This window comes from Anopheles maculipalpis, chromosome 3RL (assembly GCF_943734695.1).
Source record: "Anopheles maculipalpis chromosome 3RL, idAnoMacuDA_375_x, whole genome shotgun sequence".
NCBI lineage: Eukaryota > Metazoa > Arthropoda > Insecta > Diptera > Culicidae > Anopheles > Anopheles maculipalpis.
The window spans coordinates 83,050,467-83,063,095 of NC_064872.1; the positions used below are offsets into that span (position 1 = coordinate 83,050,467).

Here is a 12,629-nt window from a genome sequence, read left to right on the forward strand (position 1 = left end):
TGATAAAACATTTTAAAAGTAATGTTTAAACTGTTTCATGCTCACAACACTTTAATGCATTCGCTAAATTAAAAAATAAATCACTTTTAAACCTAATCTAGTTCTTGAAACCCCTTGAAACAGAAAAACAATTTCACCTAATCCACGCAATAACAGCTGAAACAATGCTATGATTCTTATGAACCATACACCACTCTTATGAATTTTTCTAAAACAAATCTACTTCCTTCTCCTTCATGTTTGATGTGTAATAACAAAACAGGAAGAAAAGCTTCGAATATAATCCTAAAATACGTGGAGGAGCATGAGCAAAAACTTTTCCTTGCAATTCGTTTCAGGACTGCTGTGCTCAGCATAAAAAAAACACCGTCGCATCACGTCTTTGTACCACTGTTTGCCAACATGACAGCCTTACATTCCCGACAGCATCATCAGGAGTCGGCGGGTTCCTTGTTTTTAACCCAAACGATCAACAACATCAAAATGTGCAAAAAGTACAACAGCACACAAAAAACTTGAAAACAAAAGGGAGGGAGTGATGGCAAAGCACAACTCCCTGCCAAGTGAGAGATACCTTGGAGGTGGGTGAGTTTTTATATTGCTTCTCAAGACGCACTTTAAGAAGGTGAAAAAATGTTCTCAACCATATCACCTCTCATCTTATTAAAGGTCATACGGCATGGGAATGTACTGAAGATTAACTGTTTTGGCATCCCGAAAGGCACCGTTAACAAATATTTCGCTCTCCATGTCCCGGGAGAGTAACCGTAACGCAATGAAATGAAAAGAAGAGAAATCTTTCCTGCAGGTGTTAGTCGCATTATCGCACGTGCAAAGCAAGGCCCAATAATACTCACGTCACGCTTAATTGCTTTCCACGTGTAGTGGTGAATGGAGCTTAAACTTACATTCGATAAAACCTAATGCCTACAATGCTTAGCGTCTGGTGCGCTCGCCTCACCCAAAAGCCTAACAACACTTTCTGACAGTTACAAGTTAAATACAGCTTAAACAAGTATGCAATCAAAACAATGTGGCATCAACATTCATAAAAACCACTATCAAACACACAAATCTTCAGTCCAATGACTAGCAAAGCTCGCAGCATTGTAGCATCAGTTGAAAGCTTTCACAAATCCGTCCCCGGAATCTTTTGCCAACACTGCGAAAACAAAACACACACACACAACAAGAAATTTTCCTCTGCCTCATGCCCCCCTCTCGCACACATTATCCACTCTTCTAACAGGAAATCTTGTTGATCTTTTTTCTGTCTTAAGAATGATACCCGCCAGAAAACTTTGTTCTTTGCTGTCATTTGTTTCGCTTTGTTGCTGTTGCTGCTTGGCTTCATGTACACTTGAAGATTTTCTAACCTAACCATCGTCATTTGTTTTTCCTTTTGGTTTTTTTTTTTCTAAAGCTCACTTTTTCTCTTCGATTTGGGCTGCCTTGGGTTGGTTCTTTTTTGGGAGGCTATGCTTATTACAGTCTTCTGTTTTCTTTAAGGTCTACGGGGTTTCGAAGGCGTCACTCACAAAACGAACGAAAAGGGTTTGGCTAGTCGATTGACATGTTTGTTGAATGGGAAATACAGAACAGATGGACCAGATAAGTTTCTCATTAGTTGATCCCCCCTCAGGACTATTTTCAATTTTCATAAAAAGTGATTTTCGAAACAACTTCTTTTTCTTGGCTTAAAGACCTCTAACGACAATCGAATGGCTTACTAGACTCGCCGATACCACGTAGTTGGATAGACAGTCCTACCTACGGTGGAACGGTCCAGATGGGATTTAAACCCTGATCCTGCCGTTTGAAGACCGGCGGTGCTGTCGCCTACACCAGCGGGCAGCCCAGTGTCGAAACCAGTGAAGTATATTATTGGCAATTTTATTATAAACATTTTCCAGCTAATACTTGAATGAATTTTAAAATTGATTGCTTCAAAAACTTTATCAACTTGTGTCTAAAGTATTAGCCAAACAACTCAAAAACACCCAACAATTTTCATCAAACCTTTACGTTTTTTCAAGCACTCTAATGTACAAGTGTCTGCTAGCCTTAAAGGATATTTCTCACCATCCGAAAAAAAAGCTCAACCAGTTGTTTTGTATACGTGTTTTGTATATTCATTTCGATGATAATGAAGCACAACATCATTACTACCTTTGATTTCGCATTCAAAGGAGGCCCATTTAAATATTATTCCAATGCGCGCCCCAGCTCTCGATGCCGGAAAACGGAGCAACTGAACATTGTTGAAATTTTAAATCCAATTCAATTTCCGCTCCCACACATTAAAATGATAATACAAAGCGTACTTCAATCGAGTGCGGTCTAATTTCATTCCACGCAGCAGCTCACTCACCTAGCGTACTTCTCCAGCAACAGCACCACGGCGAGTTTGTGAACAGCCTGCGAACGAATTAAAATAATCAACCAAATGGAATGGAAATTAAGCAGAATTTTCCACCATCATTCGCTCCCAACAAGGGGAAGCCAGTAATCGTACCATTGCTTCCGAAACTATTGGCCATTAAAGTGTTACGGAAAACTGAATCATTCCGCAACGGGCACGCTTAGAACTCTCCTGATTCATTGAGTGACGTTCCTTCTACATAAAATGTTACAGAACATTTTCATCTTCAAACCAAACATCATCTATCAAAGAGAGGTGCAATTGAAATCGGTGTTCACTGTTGATTAAGTACGAATAAATAAGATGGGGTTACGAATGGTAGAGCGCGCAATGATGTTTGCCAGATACAGGGCAGCATCTTAATGAATAATGGATTGTTCATTAGTCAAATTAAACAGCTACTCGATGTTATGTAAAAAGTACCGAGGGAACAAAAATTTGGCCACGAGCCAAATGTGAGAAGAGGAAAAAATACATTCGTAAGGGCGAAAACTTCATTCGTCTTCCTGTGCAATCGAACATTCGAGTTGAACTTTGTTCGATTGAATGTTTCATTTTGCTTGTTTTTGATTCACTTTTAATTATAAGAAATGCGATGGAAAACTTTTCTGCTTTTTTTATTGCTTCCCCAAGTTACTTTACATTCATTTACCCATTTTCCAGCAGTACGCACATCTACAAGCAACCAGGCGTCTCCATTATCCTTACCAACGTCAAACAGTGCTTACGGCCGGGTGTGCTAAAACTTCTCGCACACCGGCGGCAACAAGACGATGAATATCTCAAAAAGCACATAATGAAGTAGAAAACCATCCCGTTAAAGGCAAAAGCTCAACCGAGATAATTTTCCCTTGGGACGCCTTTTAATACGCGGAGAACCCTCTGAAACGGTAGAATAAATTTTCATCGACTCTACGCTACTGCTCCTATTGCGTTGAAATCGTGCAGCATTTCAAACCATCCATCAATTTCACTCAATCGCCGGGGTTAGCAGTGGACATAGACGCTCTGCTCTGCTCTGAAAATAAAAAAAACTGTTGTAAAGCTTTTTTTTTTTGGAAGCGGGACATCCTATTTCAATTTTTTCCTCTCGTCAGGCATCTTATTTCACCATCCTGACCTGGCTAATGGACAATCATTGACGGCCACACATATTTTCCCCGGGGTGCTATTTTTCATGCCATTTATTACCGATGATAATCGTGCAGATTCAATTCGGTTCAAAAGGTAAGATAAAATGTGAAGCAAGGTCCCGATGGTGGACGGTTTAGGGGAAAAATGATTATTCACTCCGGAGAAATAACATTTAATTTATTTTACTTTTACTCGTTTTGCAAGGTTCAACAGCCGGATGCCTGTAGTGAAGAAAAATGTAAAAAAAACATCAGACGAATTTTTTTTTCTTACAATCGTAAAAGCAATAAGCTTCCCAAAAACGTTCAATCTTATCTCGTTTCCGAACAACAGCACTAAAACCAATCCAGTTTCAATCTTTATTACGCATAAACCAAATCATAATTAAAACACGAAAATTACTGTTCATTTCTCGTTCATTCCTTCCCATCAGCTTATTCAACCGATTGGAACAAATCCTCCCAAAATGCACTTACTACTGCTCACCCGCTAGCAGAGTGCCGTCCCTGAAAGCTTCCTGCAGTTCTTTCGCTGTGGGTGGCTTTTCCCGGCAAAAATTATCGATTTTGCAATAACCGACCTTGCTGCCGTGCCGTGGTTGAGTCAGCAGTTGAGTGTAGACCGAGGTCACACGCTAGCTCTGGGTCACCCACACGGCCCAGGCAAAAGCCAACCGCTGCTCGGCCCGTAACTAGGTCAAACTCATAAAAAAATCCTGCCGCATTACTCGTGCTAGAGCGTCAGTATTCGTGCACTTGACTTCCGTTTTGGGTACGTTTTAGAACTGGACTACACATACATTTCCGCGTCACGTTTCGATGAAGTGGGTTCGCAAATACATTCTATAATTCCTGGTTGATAGCACCGATCTAATTGACAAAATTTAATAAGTGTCTAGTGATTTCATTCCGCCTTAGTTTACGTCACAGCGGTTAAAAAATTTTGACGGACATAATTTTATTTTTAAATTTGAAATAAACATGGTTTTAGCAAGCAAAATATTAAATCACCCAGACATTAGTTCAAAAATATACTCACATGTCTTCATTTCTAGGGCTCGGTACAAATTTGATGCATTCCCGTTTTTGAAAATTTGCCTCGATCCAGCTGCGTGCGGTGCGCTGCGGTAATACAGTATCATCAAACCAAAGTTGATCAGCAGAAGACGTTGAAATAGGAAGAAAAATAAAACGAGATAAAAATGTTCCATTAAAAATGTGTTTTTAAATGAGTGTTAATTGCCTTCGATTGGTTTCACCTCCTTACCAAGGAAGAATAAACTAAAGTTTCATTTGGAATTTCAAGACAAACAAATGTGACTAGACATATTAAATGTGACAGAATTTCTTTGCATAAAGGATTTATATTTTCGATGCAGCACCTGATATTTTTAATCTAATTTGTAGAATATTTTCATAATTTCCAATATATAAAAAAAATATTTCATCAAACAAGATCAGCACAATTTGCTCTACTTCAGAGGAACTTTAAAACATGCTAGTGCAAAGAGGATCAAATATGGTAACTAGCAATCATTTCCATTATACTGCCTTGTGGTTTCATTATTTTTCTTGCACAACTGTTATCACACCATTCTCAAGTCAACCCGATCCTACGACCTCAGGCAAGTACGCACGCAAGGACAGGACACCAAATTGAATCTCTTCTACAATTACTGCATGCGGCTATGTACGTAGCAACCGTTTATCTTCAGGATGCATCTGCTTCTCGAACGTGCCTATTTGCACACACTTTCAAACACACGTGTCCTATTCTACATCCACCGGCTGTAGGGACACACTCGTTAGCGATCGTAAGCAGTGGGTGAAGATGATGCTGTTCGGCATTCGTACGTGCACTTCCTGGAAATCTGCATCATACACAGGTACAACGCTGCCGGGCAAGACCACCAGAACGGACATCAGGTGATGGTGCGCTGCATGCACAAATCGCATGTTTGATTCGTTTTGATGAAACTTATTCAATTACAACATAACATGCACACCACCACCGGGGTTGGTTCGCGCATTCACTGAGCGAACAGCGCTCGGACAGCATTCTTCATATGTATCGAGCAGTAAGGTGCCATTAAATTCCGTATGTGCATCTGCTCCATTGCGATGCGATGCTGCGTGCGTTGCATTCGGCAGGAACGTGATCTGGTGTGCGCTCGGAGTTGGTGATCCTTTCGCTAGCGGTTAAGTGCACTGCATAATATATGGCTTTTATTTTGCCATACACAAAACGATTCAGCGCTGTTCGTTAACGGTTGTGCTCTGTGTGTCTCACCAGAAAATAGTAGAAGTGCATAAAATGCTACCATCAAGCAGGCTACCAGTGCTTGCCGATATTTCGTTTGCAAACCCGGAAACATATGTGTTGCAGAAAAAAACAACAGAATTTGTATGTGAGACTACGAAAAGACGTGCTCGAAGAAAGCATTGTGAATGCTAGTGATGTGCCAAGTGCATTGCCAATGTTTTGCTATTTTTCATTCTGACATCTATCATATGCTGTGGGAGATTTTTATTTCACTTTTGATTGATGGTATAGCTCTGCTAAAGTGCATTTATATGGTGACATTACAAGCTACTTTCACTAGTGAAGTTTGAAAAATATCTTGACTTAACTGTGTAATACTTAGTGCAATCAAATCCTTGTGTTTTGGGTGCTGTTCATGCTTTGGTTTTTTGAAAAAGGTTTTATTTTTCGAAAAAAAAACCATCATCTCATGACAGATGTAGTATTTTGTTGACTTTTTACCATTGCGTGTTCTTTTGCTCTATTCTTTTTCAATGAATCACAAACACTTTATGACATTTTACTTTACAAAAAACAAGGATAATACATTTTTAACATACAACTAACTTACTAAATTACCTGTTGATCGTTCTAGCCTACTTACGCTTTTCAGTGCCAATGCATGGATTGAGATATTTGTAAGCCAATAGTGCAGAAAAGATCAAAAGACGTACAGTACAAAAACAGTGCAATACTTGTGATTTAAGGAACGACTATTAAGGAACTCATGCAACAATATATTATACATTTGTTAAAGTACATGTAAACACCACAAATTGAGGAGGATTTAAAAAATACATAAACGAATATAATATTCTAACCATGAACAGCTGAAGTGTATCTGGAATTGTATCTTGAAAAACTCATCAATACAATTAATAAAACGAATTTGATGTGCCTATCAAAAGTGAAAACGAATGCGCTGCAATTGTATAATAAATTATAATGAAAATCATGATTTCAACTTCGGATAAAAAATATGATTTGATATTCTTACCATGACTGATATCCTGACAAATGAAATAACCAACAAATAAAAAGTCACGGTCAGGAGAAAATCAACAAAAACACTCTCAATCATCAAAACAAGACTAAAGCATACACGAAACGACATGTTTACCTCGAATTAAACAAATCTCATAAAACAGCATTAACAGCCACGATCAAACCATATTATGGGATTATGCTTTCCAAATTGACTTCACACCCCCAACCCACACACGATTAGCCGGCGCGCCATGCCACCATACAAAATCCGTTAAAAAGAGCCATGTCATAATTCAGCGCAGAATGTCGAACACTTCAAGCACTCAACAAATCCAAAGAAATCTGACAAAAATAAAACGAAATTAAGTTGCCACCGGAGTGTATTTATCGTTGATTGAATCACTACCGACATCGGCATCGAGGAAAACATCTACCTGACACATTGAGAGCGAGCAACCAGCAAAAAAAACGTATTCAAATTTTGTCTCACACATCCATGTGGACAGTTAAAAATGAAAAACACGCCATAACACAAACGAAGGCACTGGAGGTCGTTACTTTCACTTCATCCTTTTTTTTTTTTGGCATTTCGTTCCAACATCGACAGCACATAACGATCACAATAACAATAAGGGTACAATGGTTACCCATCCAGCATGAGGCATCTGGGTGTTGAGGAACTGTTGATGAAGGTTAAAAATAGTACGCGAAAAATACGGGTGACATTGATTGTGTTGATCCTTTGCTTTGTCGGTTGACACCTCCAGCAGTTCTCCCCTTTTTTAATCAATTTCGATACCCGCTTTTCGAAGCAACACCTGCCAATCGTGAAGACTACCATTTCAGGAAGTATCTTCAGTGCTTCAAACGGATGTAGGACAACTTATACCGGGCTCGATAAATTTTACCTTTCAAGTTGATTGTATTAACTTATTTCAGTTGTATTGTTTTGATTGAACAAAGTCAATCATGAATGCACTATTGGTCAATTTAACGTTAGTTCATTTAAAAACGAATATCTCAACATTGATTGAAAGTAATTTCCATTTCAAATAAGAAAATTTTTAACTCAAATTCTTTCTCTCTCCAGTTTACTGAAGATAATTTGTCTTGCTTCTTCTTCAATTCATACCTTGAAGTTGGCACCAACTATTTATTTAGCACAGATGTAACCCTCATACCGTCACGAAACAGCTCCACTACAGCCGGTTCGCCGACAGCATACGAATATGCAAACAGTTCATGAAAATTAAAGTGAATATTGAATGAAATCATCTTTGCCAACTACTTCAAAAAAAAATCACTTACATCCACCAGTCGACCATTTCACGAAGACCTTCGGTACCGGTACCGGTCTACACTGTCATTTGTTAGCGTATTTTGCCCGGATTTTTCATTCGTTTCTTTTTCATTTACCTTCTTTTTTATCCCCATTTACATCCACCCCCGAAACCCCCTGACTATTCTTTACCTTAACGTGAAAAACCTGGTACAGCGAAGCCACGTTCAGATCGAACGGTTCCACAATCGACGAACGCGACGAGATGGACGAGCTTTCGAAGTAAAGCGACGGGGGTGGTGGTGACGGCGATAACGGTGGCGTAGCCGCAGGATCCGATGATTGCAAAGTGCGAAGCTTTTCACGCAACACTGGCAACAGGGACGCGTGTGTCGGTTCGTCCGTGAGGTGGTAGCTTTTCTTCAGCTTTCCTTCCATTTCTTTGTGTCACTCGTTTGTTCGCCGACCGTACCGCTACGCTACAATGTGTTGTGCAAAGAATAGAGCACTTTCCCGAATTTGTAACCACACGATTTGCAATCACAGCACACAGTCACACTCGTACACATATAGAGCCGCTCACACAACACCCGTCCTTGGCCGCATTTTGCAAACCATGGTCATGGCCCGTAAATGTCCTTTAATGCTGGGACCAGCGCTTTCTCTCGTCCAGTATCGGTGCAATAACTTCCCTTCGTTGCAGCTGAGCGAAACGACAAACGCCGTTTGCCATTACTCCCAGTACCGTGACCAAACGCGATACCAATTTAGATAGGCTGCTCGATTTACCAAGCAAAAAAACGAACCGTATCCGACGGGACGGATACTGCCTGCCTGAACTAAGCTGCCATCGCCGCAGATACGGACCTACGGACGGTCGGATGTGTTTAACATTATCCGTCGTAATTACGACTTCATTAAGCGTACGGACGTTGGGAAAATTCGTCCTAATTTAGGCCTGCCAAAAAAAGAGTCCCTTTTTCGTTCAGCAGGTCTTTTGACCAAACCGGGGAAAGAATAAAAAGAAATTTAAGCAAAATGTACCTCGAGTTAATAAGTATGTATCGTAAGCAACAGACTTATCGTATGCCGTGACTACAGAAATTGATCTTGCTGTTTAAGATATATCATTGACATTTATCTCACGGTTTATCGTAAACAGATCATTGTGTGTAGAAAAAAGAGTGCGAAATCTTAATTTATTGACTCCTATCGTTAAAAATTTACGTATATATGCCATTTTAACTTATAACATAAGTTAAAATGGCTTTTCTTACAACTTAATGATTCTTACGACAAAGTTTTACTATTAAAAAAAACTGTGAGACAGAGACTATTTGACTATGCGGTGGAGAGCCGTCATACTCAAATGAAATAAAATAACGAATAAATCCAGCGGTCTTGACCAGCCAATTCTGGATTTCTTGACTTATTCTAAGAAGTAAAACTCAATAGTCACCCCTGGGCACTGTGGCACTATCTAGGGGGGGATTTGAACCTCCCCCTCTCCTCCACTTCACATATCCGAACGCCATTTCATTCACCGCAGCGTCATCTACAATGTACAACCCATTTTGATAAATAATTGCTTCTACCATTCACACGTGTACCGCCATCATTTGCTCGACGATCATTTTACATGCTAGTTTTTCACAGGAAAGTGTCCCCACGTTACCCACTAATGATGCACAGCATAAACTGTCCCATCCTATAAAAATAGTTCAATCAAAGCACAGAAAAGAACAACAAAAAATACAACAAATTACTAAGATAGCACGTGCACGATGATTACTGCGATAATTTATCATCAGTCCACCGTTTGGCTCGGCACGGCCCTGTACAGTTTGCTACGGTATGGTCGGTAAGCTTGACGACGGTTCAAGGAGAAACTCACGGCGCAGCCATTCACCGTTTACTAGCTATAATTGGGCTTTCTGTTTCTCTATCTTGTTCGCTTGCCTCCATCTATTGCATTTGTGTGCAATCGATCCAGTGAAACGAAACTAGTTAGCTACACTGCTAACTACCTCCAAACCTACGTCCCGGTTATCGATCCTTCCTTGAAGGGTTAGAACGACCATTTCTTGCATTTGCTCATCTTCAGCCCTAAATACATGAAAGTGGGTGCGTTTACTAGGATACGGTGATGAACATAATTCCCAGTAGCATTCATCGCGCCTCCTCCCGAGTGTCTGCTTATCATCATGCACAACCTCATGACAGATTTTATCAACGCAACGGTTGGCCACCGTCAGCTTCTTTTTCGTTTGTGACCTTTCCTTTCATCATGCGTGGCTTGGGGCTATTTTCGTTGGCTGGAAGAATATTTGCACTTGAGCGATAGCTTTGGGCGTCTTGTGATAGGGAGTAGCAGAGAGTAATTCAAGGTAGGAAGCAACGGTAGGAATCAGCAGTTGCTAAAGAAACGGTCACCGGGTAATTCATGCCCCATGGTGCCATCTTGTGCTTAAGTTTTGCTCCTTCCACACTGTTCACTATAATTTTCCCGATGTGCTATTACTTTTCTGATGGAATTTCCCAAGTTTGGAACTGAACAGAACCACAAGAAACGACACTGCAATCGAGTGCATGCAGCGTTTGCTCTGCACTTATCCTGCAGCGTCATCTTGTAGACTAGAGAGCATAATCCGAGTTGTTATAGCAACTAAGAGAGTGGGTGGACGGGACTGGAATAAATACATTATCCCTTTGCCTTACATTGTACGGTAGAAGAAAAGCAATTCAATCGAAAACATCACTTTCATTATATCACTACGTTGTCTGGTGGGGTCATTTTTCCCTTCTATTACCAAACTATTCCAAACTTGAAGTATGCAAAGTAGTTGCAAAACTTTTGCCTTATATAACGAGTGCTTCCATTGCAGTAAGTTTCATGGCCTTTTCTGTGCTTTCTTTCTTCCTATTGCACTGCACTGCTGCACAAACACGAAACAATGTTGAAACACATCTCACTCACAAACTCGATGCATTGCAAGCTCAAAACAATATTATTCAACAGCCTGTGTACACTCAACAACAATAATTTAAAAACTACTTTTTATAGCTTTTTTACACATCGACACAACTATTCTAGGCAATTTTGTACATCTCTTAAGAATAAGACACGACGGTGGAACACTGAACACGTTCCCGGAACATAGTTTGGTTGGTACTGTGAGCAAAAACGTCTACCAAACTGACTTTGTTATCACTCATCTCGTACTGTATGTCAGCCTGATAAATGTTTTCTCCAGATAAAGATACATACTCGAATCCGGTAACCGTGTGTGAACATGTTTGCATTGGGCACCTTACCGGCGAATGTATTGCATGCCTCACAAACACCACCCTCTTGGCCAGGGTAGTCAAACTCAAACGTAGTTATCTCCAAATAATTTCAAAAATTGTGTTTTTCCAGTCACTTTTTTACGAGAATTTTTTGTTCCGAATACAGTACTAACAATGCTTTTAGCAAACTTCGAGTTTGCGACCAATAATCAACTTGGTTCCTTTAAACGATAACTAAACTTAAAGCTACATCATATTTCACTTTCCAAATTACCGTGCTGTAAAACAATGAGCTCATTTCCGCCATCCAAATGCATTGCTCTGACGCTATCGGGATAATTTTCATCAAAAGTGTCGTTTCGTTTTAATCTACTGCCATTAATTCACTTCGAAATTGCTCAACACAAGCGTTCACATCGCAAACCGAAACTAGCGTAACCACCACAACCCATGGGTAAACTCTTATCGAACGCTCGACCACGACAACACTTGCAGGTCGGCGATATAATCAACACAAAAGTATAGATCGTTCAATTTTGTAGAGCGCCCTAGCGGCCCGGGAGAAAGTCTCGTTCTTCGTCTAGACCAACACTGTGAGCCGCCAGTAAAACAGCTGCTTTGGTGCTAATCGTTACCATTGATTAGAAATTTTAATAGATCCACACGGATGCGCATGTATTTGTGCTGTGCTTCTAGTGCGAACGCGCAGCAAACGAACCAACACACTATCGCCAGTCTTGTACGATGATGCACGTGGCGCAAAATGACTGAGCAGCGTGCTCGTTTGTAAATAAACCACCCTGTCGCCGATGTTTACAATATTGGGAATAATAAATGAATGTTTGTGACGGTAGACAGAGTGTTGAAATCTTAATATGAATAAGCGGCCAATACGTTTTCAATAGGAAAACTATCGAATATTAGGACAGAATTTGTTCCTTAATTTTGCTCATAGCTCGTACACACTGACACTCGACTAGTTCCACACTGCACATTGCCAATTTCGCTTTATAACAACCATGCGCTAATTGCACTTGAATCATACCGGTAGTATGGCATCGCTTAAAGTATATACTGCCTGCCGTCACTAAATTAACACCATTTCCGCTTATAAGCTTAGCAGCTTCAGATTACTTCACTAGCAACTCGTACACGCCTAAACCATCACCCAAAACGCACTTAACCACCGTTGACCGCGGCCGACTACCACAACCCAGA

General features: G+C 40.2%; 1 protein-coding gene across 8 annotated transcripts in view; it reads right to left on the reverse strand.

The window, feature by feature from the left end:
• Positions 1–12,629, reverse strand: part of LOC126561290 (transient receptor potential cation channel trpm) — a 60,735-nt gene that overhangs the window by 24,098 nt on the left and 24,008 nt on the right. For 5 of the 8 annotated variants that reach the window (XM_050217327.1, XM_050217325.1, XM_050217323.1 and 2 more), the window contains one exon: positions 4,595–4,677. In XM_050217327.1, coding sequence (XP_050073284.1) covers positions 4,595–4,677 — 83 coding nt within the window. Of the gene's footprint in view, positions 1–4,594; positions 4,678–8,315; positions 8,564–12,629 lie in introns of those variants that run through there. The other 3 variants (XM_050217322.1, XM_050217320.1, XM_050217319.1) reach the window with 1 other exon arrangement.